The sequence below is a fragment of the Mytilus edulis genome, chromosome 3, assembly GCF_963676685.1.
Source record: "Mytilus edulis chromosome 3, xbMytEdul2.2, whole genome shotgun sequence".
NCBI classification, from domain to species: Eukaryota; Metazoa; Mollusca; class Bivalvia; order Mytilida; family Mytilidae; genus Mytilus; species Mytilus edulis.
Window position 1 is genome coordinate 51447474 of NC_092346.1, and position 26010 is coordinate 51473483.

The following is a 26010-nucleotide window of genomic DNA, read 5'->3' on the forward strand; positions in this document are numbered from 1 at the left end:
TGAAATTAAAATGGCAATATTTCAACATGTAAACTATGGAAAACATTTGAAGTCAATGAACCATGACTAAGGAGACAGTGCAAAATAAACTCTACGGAAATGAGATGTGCCAATGCTAATGCAAATGTTTTCAAAATATCATTTCCCTCTACATTACCAAGGAAATGTATTCATAATCAAATGAATAAGTCTTAAAAGTTTTCATGTTCTTAAAAAAAAAAGTTAATATGAACTTGTTACATGGTAAATTTGTACATGTCATACATATCAATATAACACCCAAAGGTTTAGAATACCACAAGATTGACAAAAAATGAAAGAAATATAAAATTTTATATGTAAAATTAGGTTTTTTATAAATTTGATTTAAATGAACTTAAATTTGATGTTTTTGTTATGCATAATTTAGTGATGATACACCTCTGTCTGTGTGTTCATCCCTTGTCATTGCGGTTGAAAGAGTTCTAAATGGTGAAGTTGAAATCATCCCTTCGTAAATTTTACGGACGCCATCACAAGTTGGTTGACCGTTATGGAATAACCGTTTCACAAATGATATCGGATATGTTCCTTACGTCGTAACTACAATCCCCTTCCCTTTCATGAATATGACCTACCGAATTAGACTATTTACCGGATTTGTAATCACTTAAGCAACACGACGGGTGCCACATGTGGAGCAGGATCTGCTTACCCTTCCGGAGCACCTGAGATCACCCCTAGTTTTTTGTGGGGTTCTTGTTGTTTATTCTTTAGTTTTCTATGTTGTGTCGTGTGTACTATTGTTTTTCTGTTTGTCTTTTTTATTTTTAGCCATGGCGTTGTCAGTTTGTTTTAGATTTGTGAGTTTGACTGTCCCTTTGGTATCTTTCGTCCCTCTTTTGAAACTGTTATAACTTTGTAAAACAAATTCACAAAAATAAAAAATATTTTCAAAATAAAAAACAAAATATATGTAAATTCACATGTAGTATTTGCAGAGGTAAACAGATTGAACAAAGTTCTATACTTTTTAGTTACATGTCTTCAGTACTGGACAGAATTCATTCCTATTATTTCATGTTGTCATTTTGTTGAGAGCCAAAGATAAAATTGCAAAGCTTTTGTCATATAAGGTTATGGGATTGTTTCAATTGAAGTTTATTGGCAGTTTCATTTACATTTGTTTTGTGTATACCATTAAAAGTAAGATGTCTTTAAAAGAACATTGAGAGATTCGAAAACATATGTTGCCTCAGACATATATATAAATGAATGTAAATAGGTACTTTAAATCATTTATGATATTACATGATTTCAATCCATTATTGTTCCACTTGAATCATGGAAAATGGAGATGAAGAATGCCTATCATTTTATACATTACTTGAGGTATATTCACTTGCATGTAGTCATTAGTCAATAAACCTTAATATTTAAAAAAAAATCATCTGCTTTTCAATGAATTAAGGTAAGGATATAAACTAGTACTGTTATTTAAAATTTTCAATTCTACCGTTTAAGTTTGGTGAAAAAAAGTTAAATGCTTTACTTGATATTAATCTGGCATTGCTATATAAGCTGGACATATATAAATTAATTCATTAAATTATAAACTAACAAACTAACAGTATACTTTTTTTATTATTATTTTTATTCTTCACTACCACTGAAAAAATCTTAGGAATTTTGTTTGTTTTTGTTTGTACCCAAAAAATCATGTACAACGTTCCTAAAAGTAACAGGTTTTTATTAATTCCCATGCAGTCACTGAATAAGATCATGTCACTGTTTCAAGATAAATGATTTTTCCAAATACCAACTTTATGAGATGATTGTATGTTTTACAGACAGCATTTGTACGCGGACACAGAAGAACTGGAAGTGATGTACAGTTCATAGAAAGAACAAGACAAGATGCTCAGCAGTCCATGGGCAAGGAGCTTCAGAAATTAATTCTGACTGCTCCTACTTCACAACAAGATGTAAGTATCAATAAAAAAAAAATTAGATTGAAAATTTAAAAAAAATAATTAAAAAAAATAATTTAAGAATTAAAATCCTAAATTCCTAAGATTACATATTTCAAGGGTGAAGAGTAGGTACCTTGTATATCTGTTTTAGGTCCTGCATCTGATTGTTTTATTAGGTTCCTTAATAAGTGTAATGGGAATGTCTCAATGATCTTTTTAAATATTCAGTTTGATAAAATGATAAAAAAAAGTCAAAATGTTGGAAAGTTAAATTTCATTTTCTTCTGACAAAAGAAATAAATGATAGTACGTAGAAAAAAATTAGGATGTCTATTTTTCTTGCCTACAACGAAAAGTGTGCCAGACATAAGGATTACTACCCTGTGGCTGCTGCAACAGCAGTGTAAATTATTTGTATAAAACTTTATATTTCAAAATATAGAAGAACTGGATGCTTTATATACCTTATGTTACAAAGTTTCTGTCTGTCACATGTCCATTGTCCTTAACCTCATTTTCATGGTTCAGGGACTGCTTGAAAAAAAATCAAAGTTTTTTTGTCATGTGTATTTCTCACTCATTATGAGTAATATGATAACTATAGTTAGTATATGGGTTCCCTGCAATGTCAGACAGGGTTCACCTGACCTCTACCTCAATTCATGGGACAGTGATCAAGGTTAAAGTTAGGTGATTAGGTCCATTACTCTGATAATTTAAGTAGTAGGTCAACTGTATGTTGTTTATAGAATGATTGTAAAGGGGTACATGACAGCCTGGCGAATTTCATTTGACCTTGACTTACTTTTCATTGTTCATTGGTCAATCACCGTCAATGTAACAATTTGTATGTGTTGGTCCGTTTTTCAAATACTATATATAAGCAATAGGTCAGCTATGTTTGGTGTTTGGAACAATTGTAAAGTTTTCATGTCTGTCTGGCAGGTATTATCTGACCATGACCTTATTTTCATGGTTAATTGGTCAATAATAAGTTTTCATAATTTTGTCAGTTTATCATATACTATAAGCAACACATCAGCTATATTTGGTGTAAGAAATGATTGTAAGGTGTACATGTCTGTCTGGCCTACATCATCCAATCTTCATTATTATAGAACATTGATAATATTAAGTTTATGTGATATATAACATAGTTGTAACAAGTTGCTTTCTTTAAAAAAAGAAATGCCATCGTAAACCCAAATGCTTTTTTGGCATTATATATATATTAGATAATTGTTTAATAAAGATGTATTGTCTTATACTACTTTTGTTGTGCATAAGAATTAGAAACTGACATTGCCTGTTTAGTGGTTTAAATAATGTAATACCGGCTTCACACATCAACGTATAGATCCGACGTACGTCGGCCGAGGTAAAAAAAATCATGCACGCTACCAAAATGCTAGTAATTTTGATGCATTCAACCTGTCAATCATATCTGTATCCTGTGCACAACGAGCTTAAAGCGTGTATTGGGTGTGCGTAAAGCGTACCTTAGCGTTTCTCAGGCGCGGATCCAGAGGGGGGGTTCCGGGGGTTGGAACCCCCTCTTTTTTTTGACCGATCAATGCATTTGAATGGGAGCATATAGCTGGAACTCCCCCTTTACTCTGGGTTGGGAACCCCCCCCTTTTTAAAATGGCTGGATCCACCCCTGTTTCTCCTGGTCTTCCTACATTCCCAACTGCAGGTCTGTCTATATTTGAATGTTTGTCAATAAGTCTGTCACATTCGCCCGTCTGTTTACATGTTTACCAGTCCGTCTATGTCCACTGGTTCGTCTACATGTTCACTAGCTTTGAAATAGCTTTCGGTAAGTGCGATTATTTCAGTGATTTGTGTCTATTGTTTTTATGTAAGTGATTATTGTGCACCGTACCCATAATTTTAGGGACGCGAATTGCAACTGATATTTTACAGTTTTTTCTTGCGATGTGTTGTCCTGAAGGTTTGGTTCATTTGGGAGGGTTGGGTTTATGGCCACCACATTGTTTATGTGCCAATGTCCATTCTAAAGCCAGAAACATGTAGTACAGTGGTTGTTGTTCATAATTCATGTCGGTCAAGTTGTTTTCGTAAATTATTTTGTTATCAATAAGGCTGTTTAGTTTTGTTTGATTTTTGTTTTTAAATCTTAATGGTCGGGGCATTTAATAGCCGACTAAATAGTAGTTTTTTTTTCATTTTTGGAGGCCGCTCGGTGGCCTTTAAAGACTTACTACCACGTCATTGTAACTCTGGTTGATATTTGTATCATTAGTACTGGACCATGGTCGATCCTATATGCACCTTTGAGGCAGGCGGGATATTTTTGTAGATCTTGTACAGCTCAAACTAATGTGAGTAGTTCCTGTACTTCTATGTCTAGTCCCATGTTGCATGGTTAGAGAGGTGTAATATCTTCTGTAGGTTTGATGAAGTTTCACCCGTATCGGACTTCTTTTCCTAAATGAAAGCTTTAAGGCGACGAGTATTTTTGTATGCAATGTGCCCTTAACGTGTCTAAAACGTGTAGCGTTTTCAACGCTCGTGTAGCGTGTATATTATGTGCGTGCAGTTTACAGGTACATGTATATACGTTTGACAAACGCTTGAGCTGAATGATTTTTTTTATGTTCCATTAAAATTTTCCTGAAGTAAAAGCGTTCACCAAGCGTATACCTTTGCATTTCGACGTACTTCAAACTTATGGAACGCGTGTTTAAACGCTTGCGTAAAGTTCCTCTGTTGAGCAACTAAGTTACGCATACGATGATACGGACTTTGTTAATTTTCTTTTTTGACTGATTGTTTTACATTGTCATTTCGGGGCCTTTTATAGCCGACTATGCGGTACGTGCTTTGCCTGTTGTTGAAGGCCGTATGGTGACCCATAGTTTGTATTTCTGTGTTATTTTGGTTTCTTGCAGACAGTTGTCTCATTGACACCAAACCCGATTTCTTCTTTTTTTATATTCGATATCTTATCGCCGACCTGGTTAAGTCTGCTAAAAATGCATGCCTGATTCATTTTTAGGTTATCAGTCGTAATTAAAGTGGAACATTTAATTCGTTGTTTCATTGCTTGAAGTATCATTTCTTACATCTGCATGGTCAAATGTGTATTTTTTAAAATAAATTTTAGATTTAGATTTCAGTCACGGTTATTTTTTCCCCCTTCATATTGAATATCTATACTTATCAGTCGCATTTTAATGACGAAAAGGATTCAGAGGTTATTAAAAAAAGTAAATAATGTTGCAATATTTAAACAAAGAAAATAACTTTAAATTTGCAATATTAATGAAAATAAATACGGACATAACTTTCATAATTAATTTTAACGTTATTTTCAATAAATGATTTTTTTTTAAATCCTCGTTTTTACACCTATTTGAGGCACGTATTTATGATTATATTTCCATGTCCTTGGTCTATCCTAGACGTAAAATTTCAAAAAGTGCTAATAATTTTTTTAAAGATATTATTTTTAATTGTTCTCGTTCAAAATATTTTATTTTTTCATATTCAATATCTATTTAATTTTATTTTTAATAACCATTTTTTTTTTTATTAAAGTTGCAATATTTAACCAAAAAAAATAACTGTAATTTAATCATATGCAAGAAAGATTTCAGTATAAAAAAATAAATAGCTTGCTTTTTACAACATGTACATCTTCACTAAACATAAAATCTAAAATAAAATGCTACTAAAACTCTTTCTAAAGATTTTATTTTTAATTATTCTCGTTCAGAATATAAAGCGCATTGTTTACATGAAATCTTATCTCATATCTAAACACAGCTGGTTACATCGTTTGACTAATTAAAATACTACGCATGTAGGTTAATATTAGCAGCTTGTAATCGTGTGCAAGAAAATATTATATCATAATAAATTTCAGATCATACGTAAAATATCTCTATAGCAACTTAAGATGCTAATGCATATTCAACAGATTTGTAAGCTATTGCGCATGCATTTGAAAGGTGGTCATAGCTATTGCGCATGTATTTGAAAGGTGGTCATAGAAAGACCAGAAGTGTTCCGACTAACATCCGGTGTTCCGAAAGACTACATCACTCGTCCAATATATACTGCGTAAACCCCTAATAAAAAACCTTCTTGTTACTATCTTTCAACATGAATTCACCAATAATTAAAACAGACGAGACATTTCAGCATGTGTATTCTAGTTTTAAATCATTCATTTGTTTAGAATAAATAAATAATTTTCCTCATATAACTATATACAAAAACTGATTAAATACTATTTTAAACTCATGAATGTAGAATGTATTTTCACACAAAATATTCCATACACTCAAAATATGAATTTGTATTTCATCCAGTATATGGATTTGATTTTATTAAGCTTTTTTTACTTTACCTATTAGTATGCACCCAATTGCTAGCTCTTTGTAATTAAAATTATGTCAAGTATTGACTAAGTACATTTACAACTTACAATGTACCTGTTTCGTGGATTTTATAACAATATACAGGGGGGGATAGGACCTTTATCTGGACACTGGGATCGGGTGTTTTTAAGCTCTTGATTTCGGGAATGACGCTTTCAGGGTCCAAGAATTATTTTTTTCGAATTTCGGGGATGTCGGGATTTAAAATATTTAAATTTGGGACATCAGAATTTCGTGTTTTTAAGCCCAGGATTTCGGGATCAGGACCCCTCCTACCCCCCAAATATAGATCTATGCAAACAAAAGTAAAAGTTTTTAAAACTATTTACACATTATTTATTTTGTATATTGTATTTTACATCTGTTGCCATGTCATGTTGTGCATCTGTTTACTAAATTATTAATTGATTTACAAAATAAAATAATGAGGACTATCAGATACCATGATAATGGATTTATATTGTATTACACAGTGTTAAACATTGCATTTATTATTTAGTTCAATAAAAAGCCCTTTTATTGGTTATTGCTGCTTAATTGTTATAATCATAGCAAAAGATAGTTTATAAATTTTATTAGTGTATGGAAACATATCATTTAACTGTAACAACATATCGCTGTTCTTCAGTTGAGGCAACAATATTTTGGTAATATCAACTTGTGAACAAGTTGACCATAAAAAGTAGACAATATCTATTCTTAATATCATAAAATTAAATTAAATTAAATAGATGCTTAATATGGGTATTGATCTAGATTTTGTGGTTCACTGAACATTGAATCATAATCCTGCGACAGTGCATGGAGTCCACTATTCCAAAATTTTAGATGCTGTATTAGTACAGTTTCATTCCTTAAGGTAGATGGGGTGTCTAAATTATAATCCATAGAATTTCTTAATAATTTGCCAAAATGTAGTTTATATTCTGCTTGTTTAAGACCATTAATAAAAAGAATGGGTCAACAGACTTATTTTCACACTACAGGTTGTGCAAAATTGTCCGATTTTGTATAAATTATGCATGGAAAACCCAATTTTCTGTCATAAACGAAACTACACCATAGAATTTGAGATAAAATATGAGAAGATAGCTCCAATAATATTCTTTCAGATAATAAGAAGAAAAAATGGGGTCACCGGACTCGTTTTCTTGCTACATAATAAAATGGGTCAATTCCTAACACATTCTATTGTAAAAGAAACACCATCTGAATTATCTGCCCTTCCATTAGAGTTGTCTCCCCTGATCTGGCAAAGTTGGAAAAAAATGAATCAAACGAAAGTATTTGTTTTTTGGTAAAATACAACCTTAAATATGATTAAACATGGCATTTTCTATATTATAATGAAAAATCTTACACATGAATTACCTACTGCAAAATTTGCACATTTTATCAAAAATCTAGACCTAATGTTTTCTGGTATTTTAAAATCCAAAATGGAGGAAGACACCCTATCTACCTGAAACCAATTTTAAACAGAAAGGTAGTTCTTCATGAATATTTTTTCTTACCGGTACATAGCTAATGTTTTTTTTGTTTTTTTTTCAGTTAGCTAGAACTGAGTTAGCTGGATTTGAACAATTATTTGGTCGATACCTACAGGAAACTGGGCCATCAGTATTATGGGATAAAATTAAACTGTTACCAGAAGGAGGTGTAAGTACCAGTTGGTTTTTGGAAAGTTTGCTATAGCTTGCTATAGCAATAAACTTTCTTAAGGCATCGGCCTAACCGGAAAAGAGACAGCCTAACTTACTTTAGGAAGTGTGTCCTACTTCTAGATAATGTAGTACTGGTGTTTGAAAACTAATAATAGAAAGATGCTTTTGAAATTTTGAGCTCTTCTATTTTAATAGCATACAGCTTGAATAAAAAATGCACTGAATTTTCATCGATAAATCAAATAATTCAACTTCATTTGAAAGACGAACAAAAACTACATGGCGGATCTGCGCTACGCGGAAAGTAAAATCAATACACACACGAGACAGCAGTTTCTACGTTATGATTTTATCGGTATTCTTCAGACATGCGTCAGATCCATATATGTGTGCCTCCAAACGGGAGTACAACAATCCCGGTTTCAAAGGTTTCCTCCGGTTGAAGAGAAAATTAATAGCGTGTTTAAAATATTTCATGAATGTTTTTCGTCGCTTTATACTACGATTTTTACAAATTTCTATTCAATATGTAAAAGCCCGAGAGTATCGGAAGTATCATGGTATCTCATCTGATCTCGGCCCACAACAAACTCGGACTATAATAAACTCGGCCTTTTACATATTCGGCATAAGAAATCGGACTATAACAAAAATCGTAATTATACTAATTGCCATTAAGACTCCTAAACAAAGTTTTTGCTCATTTCTTATTATTTTTCTCCTTGGGGTCTATTTAGTTGTATTTTGAGGGGCCAACAGAAGGGAGGAATTTACTAATTAAGAACCCTAAGGGATTTTTTTTAAATTTTCGATAACTCTCACCCCCTGGTTTTTTGAGAACTTATTAACAGTTGAGACTTCAACCAATATACCATATATATTATTGTATGGGACAATTGTAAACGGTCGAGATCCCCAACCCTAAACCATATATATTTTTGTATAGGGCAACAAAACAAATCAAATGAAATAAAGTGGGTGTCCCTGTGGGTCAGCCCCACCCCTCATGTCTGAGAACTTGTAAACGGTCGAGATCCCCACCCCTAAACCATATATATTTTTGTATAGGGCAACAAAACAAATTCAATAAAATAAAGTGGGAGTCCCTTTGGGTCAGCCCCACCCCCTCATGTCTGAGAACTTGTAAACGGTTGAGATCCCCACCCCTAAACCATATATATTTTTGTATAGGGCAACAAAACAAATCAAATGAAATAAAGTGGGAGTCCCTTTGGGTCAGCCCCACCCCCTCATGTCTGAGAACTTGTAAATGGTCGAGATCCCCACCCCTAAACCATATATATTTTTGTATAGGGCAACAAAACAAATTCAATGAAATAAAGTGGGAGTCCCTTTGGGTCAGCCCCACCCCCTGTTGTTTGACAACTTGGAAATGGTCAAGATCCCCTCCCCTTAACCATATATATTCTTGTACTGGACAATAAAACAAATCAAATTCAAAAGAAGGCGAGTCCCTAGGGGTCACTCCCATCCCCTTGTTGTTTGAGAACTTGTAAACGGCTGAGATCCACACCCACAAACCATATATATTTTTGTATAGGGCAACAAAACAAATTCAATGAAATAAAGTGGGAGTCCCTTTGGGTCAGCCCCACCCCCTGTTGTTTGACAACTTGGAAATGGTCAAGATCCCCTCCCCTTAACCATATATATTGTACTGGACAATAAAACAAATCAAATTCAAAAGAAGGCGAGTCCCTAGGGGTCACTCCCATCCCCTTGTTGTTTGAGAACTTGTAAACGGCTGAGATCCACACCCACAAACCATATATATTTTTGTATGAGAAAATAAAATAAATCAAAATGAAATATAGAAGAAGTCCACAGGGGTGACCCAACCAACTTTTTTTGGAAAACTTATACGGTCGAGATGATCACCCCTAAACCATATATATTCTATTTTATGGGGCAACAAAACAAAACCAATGAAATATAGTGGGAGTACCTCTGAGTCATCCCCAACCCCTCATGTTTGAGAACTTGTAAACGGTTGAGATCCCCAACCCTTAATCATAAATATTCTTGTATTGGACAATAAAACGAATAAAGTGAAATATAATTAAGTCCCTCGGTGTAACCCCACCCCATCCTGTTTTGAGAACTTGTAAACAGTCAAGATCCACCCCCTTTTCGAAAACTTGAAAACTGTTGAAATCCCCACACTGAAACAACATATATTCTTGTACGGAATAATAAAACAAATCAGATGAAATAAAAGGCTAGTCCCCTAGGGCCACTCTTACCCTACCTCCTGCCTGTTTGAGAACTTGTAAACTGTCTAGATCCCCACCCCCAAATCATGAATATAACTTTACTAGACCAGACCAATTTGTATTGGACTTTGCTTAATTATATGTCAGGCGACCCGTGGGAATGACTAATTTTGAGAGCTTTGTTTGGGAGACTTCGTAGCAGCATCCTGTTACAATTATTTCTTGATAAAGTTTTTTCTTTTTTAAGTAGGAAAAAAAGGTAACCATGCAATTTACACACTATCTATTTGAAATATTACAATCTACAGTTGCAAACTTTCCACAGGTGCTATCCAGCACTTTGATTATAAAACCCATTATACTAGAATTGTGTTGATCAATGTTTGATATTAAACTGATTTTCTTATTGTTTGTTTGGTTCTCACAGAATTCCATTTCCAGTTCTGCACCTTTCTGTTTATATCTTTGATAAAATGACAGAGTCTTGAACAATTATAATAAACTCAGGTTTAAATAGTTTAGCTAAAGGTTACGTAACCAAGATTGAAATGGTAATGCCTCTAAACAAAGCATTATGGTGATCTCATGTTATTATGCTCACCTCAAGTGTGGGATTTTTTGTGCTTTATCCTATTTTTGGTAAAACCCAAGACTTTAAAATTTGTATTTGCTGCTTTCAGCACAGTACCAAGCATTTATTAGTAAGAGCAAAGACTGCTCATATCATAGTGGGAATAATGGGTCAGGGTAGGGGAACATGCTCTACTGAGGAAACAAGCGACGATTGCAGTCTTAAACATTTTAGAATGATTGATGATTAGTATTTAATGCCACTTTAAGCACTATAAACTATACTGAGAAAGCTACTTTTTCTTGGTTTAAAGAAACCCCAGTACCCTTAAAGAACCGCTGACCTTCTGCATACTAAACAATCAGTGAAAGCTTACATTATATTAAAATGTTGTGTTACTTTCTGTTTATCTTTCATTTTGTCTCATTCTAAAATATCTTTGAAAATTCATGATTATGATTCTCCATAGGCAAAACCATATAATGATCTAGCAAGGCCTGAAACAGCCAAGGTCAAGGACTTATTAGACAAGTTAGTAGTCCTCAAATTGAATGGAGGTCTTGGGACTAGTATGGGATGTAAAGGACCAAAGAGTACAATCAGTGTCAGAAATGAGTTGACCTTCTTAGATCTCACAGTACAACAAATAGAGGTAAGTGTTGCTAAATAGACACATTCTTAAACAAACAACACATTGAGCCTTACTCATGATCAGATGCAAAATAACACTTGTTTGAGAAAGGTAAGCTGGATGTTTTATCTGCAAATTTTCAGAAGCATGAGTTCGAATCCTGCAGATTTAAAATTAGTGCTGATATTTAGAATAATTATGAATACATATGTGCATAACCAATTAAAAGAGCAAAATCTTGGATATTATTCTAACATTTTCAGAAAAAATGTAATGAAGGTTATCAACGCAGTTCATTCACATCTTGTTAGGTTATATAATTGAAAATTTGAGTTTGCTTTATGTAATCTGCAGACATGAATCAATACAAATATACAAAATAGATTACATCATTTCATAACAAAGATATCTGTTGACGCATGTATAGATAAAATATTTTTCAAAACAGCATGGACAAGACCATTTCTTAGTGAGCTCAGTTAATTAATAACAGACTGGGTCAGATTAGGTGAATATTCGTCTGTAACACCCAATTGTCATATTGTACGTGTTATAGACATTTAAACTGTGGGGTCACTAAAGGTTCTAAACGCCTAAATCAAATAATACAAATAACTAGCATTAATAGCTCGGACAAAACCTTGTGTGTTAATTTAAATGTTGAATGCCTAAACTTTTCTTCTCCTGCACCTACATTTACTTTACTATTTTATTCTATTTGAATCCCAATTGGAAGGCCTACGACAGACTGAGTGAGCATAAAATCGGTGTTATCGAAGCCGATGACAAACAAGTTAAAGGTTAATGATTCAGTATTATTCCCAACAAAAGTATTGTGGCTGTCCACACTGTTATGAAAATGATTCTAGATGAAAGAAAACATTGGGTTATTTTAAATTTCTTTTTTTCACTTTTTTTTTATTATTTGTAAATTATAGTTTAACATTATGTAGGTAATGGGATATAGGGAATACATATGTGTCGAATGACATTCTGTTACATTATATACATTTAGAATATATTGATATATTGTATTAAAATGACCTACAAAAAGATTTTTATGTCAGGATTACCTTTTAAGTCATACGGTTCAAAATAAGGTGAAAACAGCTGAAGAATCTTGGGATATTCAATAAATAAATATTTATGTGAAAAAGCATTTTTGATATGAATGTCAATGTGTAAAAATATGATTAATAAGTAATTGAGTACTTGGATAATTATCATTTAATTGATTTCAATTTTTTTTAATAAATGATATTGGAACAAAAAATAAATTAGGAGATATGATTGATTCATTCAAGTACCATTAATGCACTTTTTTAAAAGTTTGAAAACAAGGATAAATATGAAATATTTGTTACTAAACCATGAAGCAACAGTCACTCAATCTAATCAGTCATAAAAGTGCTACTCAGGATTTTTATCTCTTTGTAGTATAAAAACTACTATGTCCTGCTCAACAACAGTCTGAATATTGATTATCAGTTTTTATGTTACATAATTGAATTTTTCATGCAATGCACAAATACTTGTTTATCAATTGAAATCCTAACTTCCATAGATGAAAAACTTATGGCGACTTAAATTTATGATACATATTTTTACTCAATATATATGGGTTAACAGTACTTTGTTTCAAAATATAGAATTTATTTATGCAATGCTTAGAAACAGGTAGAATTGAGGCAATTCCTAGCTTTTCTATCCGTTTCAATCCAAGTACAACACAAGTTTATAAATTGAAAGTCAATATATACTTGTTCTCTTTATACTGCAACTATTTTCGCTTTTTCAAATAGCAAAAAGCACAGTTGCAGCATATATCATATCAAAACTAGAGCATTTCTATTCATGATTTTTGTAGCCAAAAAAAGAAATTTAAAAAAACATTTAACTTCTATGTCATTGGTCTCTGGTAAAGAGTTGTCTCATTGGAAATCATACAACATTTTAGTTTTACCGTACATTACTATTTTCTATTTACAATCTTTCTTTTTTTTCTAAAAATTTCTAAGAATTTGTTCTTTCTTCTAATTAGAGGAGGCAGATTTGAAGAAAAGAAGGATTTTAGAAATAAGATAATTTGTATATATTGTAGCATTTAAACAGAACCCATGGAACTGATGTCCCCCTTGTTTTGATGAATTCCTTCAACACTGACGAGGATACACTCAAGGTTTTACAGAGATATGGAAAACTACAGCTACAGATACATACATTTAACCAAAGCAGGTAGGAAGCTTCATACATTTAACTAAACTGGTTTTGATAAAATTTGTGATGAAGATTTATACACTTTTCATGCAAATGCCAGAATTGTGAAAATGTATATTAATATATTTTTTACTGAGTATTGATTCAAACAGTTCAGCCTGACTTTTATGATATTTTATTAAGAACAAAAGCACTTATGAACCAAAGAGAACTGAAGTTTATTTTTTTCTAAACATTTATCAGTTTTTGGAGATTTATTCTGGTGTTTAATGCATAACTGATATTTGAAAAATAAAAGATGGTCAGATTTGTTATACATGTATATGTATGTTTTAAAACAGATGTTTTGTTTTGTTATATGCTATGTCAAAGCTAATGGTTTATCATGAATTTCTCTCAGAAACGGTCATCACTCACATGTAAAGCTAATATTTTTTCTCCAGATATCCTAGAATTAACAGAGAGTCATTACTGCCTATTGGTAACAGTTTTACATCTGATAATACTGAGAGGTAAGCTACTGTTCTTGTTAGTTGAAAGAAAAATAATTCTGGACAAGTTGTATACCGATATCATACTGTTCATGGTCTCTGTTGATAATAGCTAGTAGTATTACTAGTTATCAAAGGTATAAGGCTTAAAATTTGATACCTCTACATAAGACTCATATATTTATCACCGACTCATCCAAAACGAAAAAACATAAAGACAAACAATGCAGTGATATTTTTGTCTTTTTTCAAAACTACCTCTACCATTTTTTATTGGGAAAAATGCGTATTTTTTATTGAAATTGGGAAATATTATTCTAAACACATCTCCGATTTTTTGCTGACCTTTTCTGTCTTTTTTGCACTGTTTTTTCATGTATATTTTTTGGTTGTCAGACATTTTCAACCCGTAAGGTACTTTTCGGAGAGGGGAAAGAAACAGAAGCAATGATGGTACTTAATGCATTGAAAACCACATGTGTTACAAACACCATGATGATTCTGATCAGAAAACTGGATCTCAAAAGTGCTTTATAATATCAAAATAATAATCATGTTTCCTAGGACCAAACCCTCCCCTTAACAGGGGACAGTGGTGTTACAGTACATCTTAAAAAGAAATGATTAAAATGAGTTGAACAGGGCTTTACTCATTAGTGAGTAATGATAGGTCACAGTTCATCTGGTTATGCATGTACAAGGTTAATAGAGTCAAATGGGAACTGAGAAAAACTTTTGAGTGTAAATCACTGAACACTGTATTAAACTTCGAGTACTTTCTTTCAGCTGGTACCCACCTGGTCACGGAGATGTTTATCAAAGTCTAGTCAACTCTGGTTTATTGAAACAATTTTTGGACAGTGGAAAGAAATATGTATTTATATCAAATATTGACAATCTTGGTGCCACAGTAGATCTGAGTATCCTTTCTAACTATATATTTTAAAATTTTCATTGATTTTTATATCCACCATGCCTGGCTTTAAAGTGTCTTAAACTATTTTCTCATAAGGATGATGGTCAGCATTTTATTTGACCTTTGTTGCATGAAAAATATTTAGTCAAACTAAAAGTTCATTAAAATTAATAAAAATGTTAAAGAAAAAACAAACATCAAAATTAATAAGGATGTTAAAAAAAAAAAAAAAAAAAAAAATGACAGGAAAATACAAAAAATCATTAAAAAAAAAAAAAAATCACAAAGATATGAAAATAATAAAAATTAGAGCTATATAAAAAAGAAGATGTGGTATGATTGCCAATGAGACAACTATCCACAAAAGACCAAAATGACACAGACATTAACAACTATAAGTCACTGTACGGCCTTCAACAATGAGCAAAGCCGATACTGCATAGTCAGCTATAAAAGGCCCCGATAAGACACTGTAAAACAATTCAAACGAAAAAACTATGCTGGTCAAAAAAAATATAAAAGTATTCCTTAATTATTGTAAGACATTCTAAACTTTTTAATGGAACAAGAACAGCCACCAGAGTTTGTAATGGAGGTTACAGATAAAACTAGAGCTGATGTCAAGGTAAGACTAAATAGTATCAACTTTTCACTCTTCATGATTTGTACAGTTATTTCTACAGTAATGGGAACTTTCCATGAGGCAACAATTATAATGTTAAAAACAAGAATTTGAAAATTGTAACTGTTTATAAGTTTGTTCTTGACCAAATAAATGTTCAGGTGTCATGTGGTATTTTGAAACCCTGAAAAGTTAACCCAGGGTAAAAATGCCATAAGAAAGTGGGGTTATAGAAATATTTCTAAATCATTTTCAATGTTGAAAGAATGAACTATAATGATACAGTACCAGCTACCAAGAAATTAAGGACAATACCAATAAAAACTGAAGTTCATCAATGATAATTATACATCTCATCTCAAAATGTCTTGTGCTTTTTGATTTTTTGTTATAACAGTTAAGGATGTTGGTATGGTTGCGAAGTTTTATTTTTAGGTAAATACATAATGTTTTTTGGATTTTTTTGTTAGACAAGAATATAAGTAGTAAATGTTTGCATTTTTTAAAAGATTTCTGAGAGATTATCAGTTTTATTACATTTTGAACTTTTTCTTTCTTTTCCAGGGTGGTACTCTTGTGGAATATGAGGGCAAATTACGGTTGTTAGAAATTGCTCAAGTTCCAAAAGAGCATGTAAGTGATTATATAAGAATGTAATGTTGTATAGAGACAGGAACTTGTTACATGTATATATAAACTTCTTAAAAAGGATAAACTATTTAACTTACATTACGTTATTTTAATCTGAATCAGAGAAGGAAATAGATAATAATACTTCCTATCAAAAATAATAGTTGCTTTTCTTGTAGGATCATTTTGGGTTTAATATATCCTTTAGAAATTACTATACTGGTTTATATTGTAGGATATCTTATTACACAATTTGTCAGAATGTGTTTGTGTTTTTGTTATTATGATAAAACACCAAACAAGAGATTATAATAGATTATATGACATAGTAAAAAGTCTAAATAATAGCATCCTCCTTTCTCCATAGTGAAGAGGATTAGGATGATACTCAGATCATCTCATGAGTATTTGGGGGGGGGGGGGAATCCCAAAAATAAATGTACCAGTAGTCTTTCTTTATCTTTTTCTTAATTTTGAATAAATTTAACCTTTATTTCTTTCTTTATAAACATGTAGTAAAATTTTTAAAAAATTGACATGCAAAGTCATTATAGTTATGTATTTTTACAGGTTGATGAATTTAAAAGTGTGTCAAAGTTTAAGTAAGTAGCCTTTAAACTCAGGTCTATGCATTCATTACTTTTGTTGTTTTGAGGCCGTTTTAATGCCGATGTTGCTAGGAGAAGGTGGCATTAAGTGTAACTCATAAAGGATACTGAGAACCATAAATGCTTTACTTACCAAATAAACAAGTAAAGCTAACATAGAGATTAGAAGTAAAATAACTAAAGAATTCTTGAAGAATTGAGAAATTCGCTGGAAACAACATAAAAACAAAATATGAAAATAACAAACAGCAGCAAATTTCCTAAGACTAGAACAATAAATCTCTTTGCAAGCTAGCAGTCACAGCTGTAGTGTCATTAATTTTTTTTTTTTTTTTAATTATTTTCATATATTATAAGCACGCTTGAGCTGGGGCATTCATGTCCTCAGACATATTACTCTTTTCTTCTTTTTTTTTTTCATTTTAGAATAAAAGATTATATGTTATCCACATAGAATATAAACTGCACTCTCAAGTTCATTCATTATAAAAATGCACTTAAAACAATATTCAACATTCAAACAATATAATCCCTAAATTATTGATCACTAGATTGTCTGTTGTCTAGTATTCAATTATGATATAGCAATAAATTCTGAGTTTACAGGAAATGCGAGCATAAAAAAAAAACTAAATTAAAACTGATCTTTTTTACAGAATTTTCAATACCAATAATTTATGGATAAGTTTAGATGCTATCAAAAGAGTAACAGATGATCAGTCACTACATATGGAGATCATTGTCAACCCAAAGGTAGGAAAAGTTTACGTACAAAGATGGATAACTGATCCATGGCAGAAAAATTTAAAAAAAAAAAAAAAGGAATAGTTTTCGTTGTTCAGTATTGTATTATTTGGAAGTTATTTCAGTTTTAATAGCATTTTAAGTATTTTTTAAATTGAAGAACAGAATATCTTTTTAAAATAACATTAATATTACTTAGATTTTTATCTCTGTGTTAATAAATACATTGTAATTATTTGTGATTTGAGTACAGCAATTAGTGTAGCACATGTTTAAACAACGCCAGTTGTTGACCTACAAAATAAATGTAAAGCAAATAATGTTAACTAAATAAAATCTACTATATAAGTTCAAAATGTACATGTACACAACATTTCAAGTGAATTTTTTTTCATTTGTGTTAATTTTCCTTCAATTAAATGCAATGTGCTTAAAATATGATATAAAAACTTATAATCAGTTTATTATACTGGTTGGCGTTTTTTTTATATAAGACTTTGTTCTTCAAACATTTTGGGATATGAGTGAAGGAGATGTAGGCTATATGTCAATGATAAAAAGACAGTAATCCAACAACACATAAAAAAACAAGAAATTAGCGACAGAGTTAGTTATCATCTTCTTGAAAGAAAAAACAAATGATACAGATATTTTCTGCAGGGATAAGCAGACCTAAGAAGTATGAAGGGATATGCAATGTTTTTATTAATCACATATTTAGTCCCTGTTCAATGCTCAGGCTGGTATTGGTCAGAGTTTGACTCCGCATTGGAATTACAATTTTATAATGACTTATTCTCTGTGTAATGGATCATAGAACTCTGTTCTATATACAGTACACTACCAATTTAATATATTAAAAGATCTTCTCATAGGTTTTTGATATTTAAGAATGAAATCTTATATTTCAGACATTAGACAATGGTGTAAATGTTATTCAATTAGAAACTGCTGTTGGAGCTGCTATCAAAAGTTTTGAGGGTGCTATGGGTCAGTATTTGAATTATGTTTTGGGGGGAAAAACACTGATAGAAAACATTTTATTTCGAAAAGCATAAATATCAATTATAACAAGTGTAAACTTCTGTCTACATAAAAAAATCCATAACCATAGGTATTGTTATTATATGCATTTACTTATAACTTTTCATCACCTTGAAGTACAAGGCGGTAGTTGCAATTTTCAGATGACAAAAAAAAAATTACAGACAAATATTACTGTGGATTCATTATTTTTTGTTTAATAGATACAATTTTTTTCATACATTTCGTGGGTATAGGTGAACCATTAATTTAAATGCGTAACGAATGACAAATGTTGTATGAAGACTCAACAAAACCATGAAATTAAATGTCTTTGAAAAGGCAAGTTTTCTTTAATCCAGGAAAATTGGTATCCACGAAAATAAATGAATCCACAGTATATGATATTAATGTAGGAGTAAGAGAAGTTGATACAGAATAGTAGTGAAATATTCTGTACATATCAGAATGAGAACATGTAAATGTGACGAGAATAGGAACCCTGCTGTTTACTTATCTGATGGGCTGAATCAGATTATAAATCTGCTTGCTAGTTCACTTTGTAGTGATATTCCACCTGGACATTAATCTGACATGAGCAGGATAGTCTTTACTCTTACTTCTAAATTCTTATTGAAAAAGCTTCAGATATCAGTTTTAAAGTAGGGCAACGTCGGCAGTTTTCGACCACTTAACGGTAAATTCGATTGTGACGTCAGAGAAAAAACAATGGTCATCTTCACGTTACAAGTGAACATCTTTACATATTGGACATTATTTTCGTCGAAGAAACAATACTTAATTTTTGATAATTGCATTAGTAATGACTATTTTGACGTTGTTAAATATTCGGGTATTTTCGACCATGTTCGGGTATTTTCGACCACGGTCGGACATTTTCGACCACTTTCTAATTTCATTCTGTCATGTCACTGATATTGTTCGACCCCAGAATCAATTGTTCATGAAGTGTTTAATTGATGATTATTTTGCCATCGTAAGTGGAGATAAACGGCCATTTAACTTCTCAAAGTGATACCGTTTCGGTATTCACACGAACGTTACAAGTTTTGAAAAGCAACTGATATTATTCAGGCATGCAGGCTTTAAAAAAAATCAATGTTGTGTTTCTGAAAATATCGAATTACTTTTTATCGGATTTCACAAGAAAAAATGAACCTCTACAACTGCTTGCACGAGGCTTGTGAATACTTGTGCGAATTTAAATTAATTGTCGTGACCTGTATTGATAAGATCACATTGTTAGATGAATAAAGTAAGTGTTTCTTTGTGTGAATAGTTATAGTGGTGCACGTGATATTGTTCATTCAGTGTGCCCTTTTACGGTCCATATAATTGATTGATAAAGAACACGCGCTTGAATATGCATTGAACACAAGAAGGCTTATATTATAGGACTAACATTATGATACCCCCCTCAAACAAATAAAAATAAAATAGTTTCTCCCTAAAGTTACGGCAAGTAATTATTTATGACAAAAATGTATTTATCAGAAAAACGATTATAACAAATTGCCGAAGCCACGCTGAATTTATCATTTTTATACGACCGCAAAATTTGAAAAATTTTTCGTCGTATATTGCTATCACGTTGGCGTCGGCGTCGTCGTCGGCGTCGTCGTCGTTGTCGTCGTCGTCGTCCGGCGTCCGAATACTTTTAGTTTTCGCACTCTAACTTTAGTAAAAGTGAATGGAAATCTATGAAATTTTAACACAAGGTTTATGACCACAAAAGGAAGGTTGGTATTGATTTTGGGAGTTTTGGTCCCAACATTTTAGGAATTAGGGGCCAAAAAGGGCCCAAATAAGCATTTTCTTGGTTTTCGCACTATAACTTTAGTTTAAGTTAATAGAAATCTATGAAATTTTGACACAAGGTTTATGACCACAAAAGAACGGTTGGGATTGATTTTGGGAGTTTAGGTTTCAACAGTTTAGGAATTAGGGGCCAAAAAAGGGCCCAAATAAGCATTATTCTTGGTTTTCGCACAATAACTTTAGTTTAAGTAAATAGAAATCAATGAAATTTAAACACAATGTTAATGACTACAAAAGGAAGGTTGGTATTGATTTTGGGAGTTTAGGGCCCAACAGTATAGGAATTAGGGGCCAAAAAGGGACCCAAATAAGCATTTTTCTTGGTTTTCGCACCATAACGTTAGTATAAGTAAATAGAAATCTATGAAATTTAAACACAAGGTTTATGACCATAAAAGGAAGGTTGGTATTGATTTTGGGAGTTTTGGTCCCAACAGAATAAGGGGCCCAAAGGGTCCAAAATTAAACTTTGTTTGATTTCATCAAAATTGAATAATTGGGGTTCTTTGATATGCCGAATCTAACTGTCATGACTGTGTATGTAGATTCTTAACTTTTGGTCCCGTTTTCAAATTGGTCTACATTAAGGTCCAAAGGGTCCAAAATTAAACTTAGTTTGATTTTGACAAAAAATGAATTAGTTAGGTTCTTTGATATGCTGAATCTAAAAATGTACTTAGATTCTTGATTATTGGCCCAGTTTTCAAGTTGGTCCAAATCGGGGTCCAAAATTAAACTTTGTTTGATTTCATCAAAAATTGAATAAATGGGGTTCTTTGATATACCAAATCTAACTGTGTATGTAGATTCTTCATTTTTGGTCCTGTTTTCAAATTGGTCTACACTAAAGTCCAAAGGGTCCAAAATTAAACTTAGTCTGATTTCAACAAAAATTGAAATCTTGGGGTTCTTTGATATGCTGAATCCAAAAATGTACTTAGATTTTTTATTATGGGCCCAGTTTTCAAGTTGGTCCAAATCAGGATCTAAAATTATTATATTAAGTATTGTGCAATAGCAAGTCTTTTCAATTGCACAGTATTGCGCAATGGCAAGAAATATCGAATTGCACAATATTGTGAAATAGCAAATTTTTTTTTAATTAGAGTTATCTTTCTTTGTCCAGAATAGTAAGCAAGAAATATCTAATTGCAAAATATTGTGCAATAGCAAGATTTTTTTTTAATTGGAGTTATCTTTCTTTGTCCAGAATCAACTTAAATCTTTGTTATATACAATATACAATGTATATTCACTTTTTACTACCAACTGATAAATTATAATAAATAACATTCAGTGATAACAAGCAGTTTTTTTTACATCTTAATATTTTATGATGTATTTAAATGAGTAGTTATTGTTGCAAACTCCATTAGAAATTTTAATTGAGATTAGTTTTGGAATAAGGGAAAGGGGGATGTGATTAAAAAAATTGGGTTCAATTTTTCTCATTTGAAATATCATAAATAAAAAAGAAAATTTCTTCAAACATTTTTATGCCCCACCTACGATAGTAGAGGGGCATTATGTTTTCTGGTCTGTGCGTCTGTCCGTCCGTCCGTCTGTCCGTCCGTTCGTCCGTCTGTCTGTCCCGCTTCAGGTTAAAGTTTTTGGTCAAGGTAGTTTTTGATGAAGTTTAAGTCCAATCGACTTCAAACTTAGTACACATGTCCCCTATGATATGATCTTTCTAATTTTAATGCCAAATTAGAGTTTTTACCCCAATTTCACGGTCCACTGAACATGGAAAATGATAGTGCGAGTGGGGCATTCGTGTACTGAGGACACATTCTTGTTTTGAGAGGATTAATATTCAACAGCATAGTGAATTGCTCTAAGAGAAAACAAAAATTTTAAGTTCATTAGAACACATTCATTCTGTGTCAGAAACCTATGCTGTGTCAACTATTTAATCACAATCCAAATTTAGAGCTGAATCCAGCTTGAATGTTGTGTCCATACTTGCCCCAACCGTTCAGGGTTCAACCTCTGCGGTCGTATAAAGCTACGCCCTGCGGAGCATCTGGTTCAAAATGTTCTGTATTCTAAGATAAAATACTTCATTGAAACTTAATCCAGGCGTTAAGGATGTACAAACGAGACGAAATGGGGTTAAATGGAAATCACTTATACTTGAAGATATCCTGTTTTTATCGCTTTTTAAATGTATCTATTTCATGTATCAATACGATTTTATTTTGCACATGTACATACAAATTTAGTAGACCCGGTCATTTTGCATTTCCCAGATGAAGTTAAATGAAGGAAATGATCATATACAGTATATTTGGAATGTTACGGGACAAAGATGAAGCAAATAAAACAGACCGAAAAAAAACCAACCTGTGGCAACATTTTTATACGACCGCAAATTTTGAAAAAATTTTCGTCGTATATTGCTATCATGTTGGCGTCTGCGTCGTCGTCGTCGTCGTCGTCGTCGTCGTCGTCGTCCGGCGTCCGAATACTTTTAGTTTTCACTCTAACTTTAGTAAAAGTGAATGGAAATCTATGAAATTTTAACACAAGGTTTATGACCACAAAAGGAAGGTTGGTATTGATTTTGGGAGTTTTGGTCCCAACATTTTAGGAATTAGGGGCCAAAAAGGGCCCAAATAAGCATTTTCTTGGTTTTCGCACTATAACTTTAGTTTAAGTTAATAGAAATCTATGAAATTTTGACACAAGGTTTATGACCACAAAAGAACGGTTGGGATTGATTTTGGGAGTTTTGGTCTCAACAGTTTAGGAATTAGGGGCCAAAAAAGGGCCCAAATAAGCATTATTCTTGGTTTTCGCACAATAACATTAGTTTAAGTAAATAGAAATCAATGAAATTTAAACACAATGTTAATGACTACAAAAGGAAGGTTGGTATTGATTTTGGGAGTTTAGGTCCCAACAGTTTAGGAATTAGGGGCCAAAAAGGGACCCAAATAAGCATTTTTCTTGGTTTTCGCACCATAACTTTAGTATAAGTAAATAGAAATCTATGAAATTTAAACACAAGGTTTATGACCATAAAAGAAAGGTTGGGTTTGATTTTGGGAGTTTTGGTCCCAACATAATAAGGGGCCCAAAGGGTCCAAAATTAAACTTTTGTTTGATTTCATCAAAATTGAATAATTGGGGTTCTTTGATATGCTGAATCTAACTGTCATGACTGTGTATGTAGATTCTTAACTTTTGGTCCCGTTTTCAAATTGGTCTACATTAAGGTCCAAAGGGTCCAAAATTAAACTTAGTTTGATTTTGACAAAAAATGAATCAGTTAGGTTCTTTGATATGCTGAATCTAAAAATGTACTTAGATTCTTGATTATTGGCCCAGTTTTCAAGTTGGTCCAAATCGGGGTCCAAAATTAAACTTTGTTTGATTTCATCAAAAATTGAATAAATGGGGTTCTTTGATATACCAAATCTAACTGTGTATGTAGATTCTTCATTTTTGGTCCTGTTTTCAAATTGGTCTACACTAAAGTCCAAAGGGTCCAAAATTAAACTTAGTCTGATTTTAACAAAAATTGAAATCTTGAAGTTCTTTGATATGCTGAATCCAAAAATGTACTTAGATTTTTTATTATGGGCCCAGTTTTCAAGTTGGTCCAAATCAGGATCTAAAATTATTATATTAAGTATTGTGCAATAGCAAGTCTTTTCAATTGCACAGTATTGCGCAATGGCAAGAAATATCTAATTGCACAATATTGTGAAATATCAAAAAAAAAATTAATTAGAGTTATCTTTCTTTGTCCAGAATAGTAAGCAAGAAATATCTAATTGCAAAATATTGTGCAATAGCAAGATTTTTTTTTAATTGGAGTTATCTTTCTTTGTCCAGAATCAACTTAAATCTTTGTTATATACAATACAATGTAAAATTATTCACTTTTACTACCAACTGATAAATTAAATAATCTTTACCATTCAGTGATAACAAGCAGTTTTTTTACATCTTAATATTTTATGATGTATTTAAATGAGTAGTTATTGTTGCAAACTCATTAGAAATTTTAATTGAGATTAGTTTTGGAATAAGGGAAAGGGGGATGTGATTAAAAAAATTGGGTTCAATTTTTCTCATTTGAAATTTCATAAATAAAAAAGAAAATTTCTTCAAACATTTTTTTGAGAGGATTAATATTCAACAGCATAGTGAATTGCTCTAAGAGAACTAAAAATTTTAAGTTCATTAGAACACATTCATTCTGTGTCAGAAACCTATGCTGTGTCAACTATTTAATCACAATCCAAATTTAGAGCTGAATCCAGCTTGAATGTTGTGTCCATACTTGCCCTAACCGTTCAGGGTTCAACCTCTGCGGTCGTATAAAGCTACACCCTGCGGAGCATCTGGTTGGTACTGTTTTCAAATTGGTCTACACTAAAGTCCAAAGGGGTCCAAAATTAAACTTAGTCTGATTTTACAAAAATTGAAATCTTGGGGTTCTTTGATATGCTGAATCCAAAAATGTACTTAGATTTTTTATTATGGGCCCAGTTTTCAAGTTGGTCCAAATCAGGATCTAAAATTATTATATTAAGTATTGTGCAATAGCAAGTCTTTTCAATTGCACAGTATTGCGCAATGGCAAGAAATATCTAATTGCACAATATTGTGAAATAGCAAATTTTTTTTTAATTAGAGTTATCTTTTTTTGTCCAGAATAGTAAGCAAGAAATATCTAATTGCAAAATATTGTGCAATAGCAAGATTTTTTTTTAATTGGAGTTATCTTTCTTTGTCCAGAATCAACTTAAATCTTTGTTATATACAATATACAATGTATATTCACTTTTTACTACCAACTGATAAATTAAAATAATCTTTACCATTCAGTGATAACAAGCAGTTTTTTTACATCTTATTTCCTTATGCTTATCTAAAATGTTTTTAGATAATTGTATGTTGGACATTTGCCAGACATGACTATGATGTCATTTTCTATTTTTATTTGCCCATTACTTTATGTAAATAACTTCATTGGAAATTTGCCAATATAAAATGTTGCTGATGAAGTTTTTTTTATTGTTTTATACAATAAACAATGTATATTCACTTTTACTACCAACCAATCTTTACCATTCAGTGATAACAAGCACTTTATTTTACATTTTAATATTTTATGATGTATTTAAAAGAGTAGTTATTGTTGCAAACTCCATTAGAAATTTGAATTGATATCAGTTTTGGAAAAAAGGAAACGGGGATGTGAAAAAAAGGGGGGGGGGGGGGGGGGGGGGGGGGTTAAATTTTTCTCATTTCAGATTTCATAAATAAAAAGAAAATTTCTTCAAACATTTTTTGAGAGGATTAATATTCAACAGCATAGTGAATTGCTAAAAGGCAAAAACAAACTTTTAAGTTCATTAGACCACATTCATTCTGTGTCAGAAACCTATGCTGTGCCAACTATTTAATTTTAGATTTAAAAAGTTTGAAGAAGAAATCTTTAATTG

The 26010-nt window shown here is 31.8% G+C and overlaps 1 protein-coding gene across 5 annotated transcripts in view; it reads left to right on the plus strand.

Annotated features, from left to right (window-relative positions):
• The window catches only part of LOC139516757 (UTP--glucose-1-phosphate uridylyltransferase-like), a 47588-nt gene that overhangs the window by 15719 nt on the left and 5859 nt on the right, over positions 1-26010 (plus strand). For all 5 annotated transcript variants that reach the window (XM_071307044.1, XM_071307045.1, XM_071307043.1 and 2 more), the window contains 11 exons: positions 1830-1964; positions 7913-8020; positions 11300-11482; positions 13563-13696; positions 14122-14190; positions 14956-15089; positions 15628-15710; positions 16272-16340; positions 16908-16939; positions 17602-17698; positions 18601-18679. In XM_071307044.1, the coding sequence (XP_071163145.1) occupies positions 1830-1964; positions 7913-8020; positions 11300-11482; positions 13563-13696; positions 14122-14190; positions 14956-15089; positions 15628-15710; positions 16272-16340; positions 16908-16939; positions 17602-17698; positions 18601-18679 (1123 nt within the window). The remainder of the gene's footprint in view (positions 1-1829; positions 1965-7912; positions 8021-11299; positions 11483-13562; positions 13697-14121; positions 14191-14955; positions 15090-15627; positions 15711-16271; positions 16341-16907; positions 16940-17601; positions 17699-18600; positions 18680-26010) is intronic.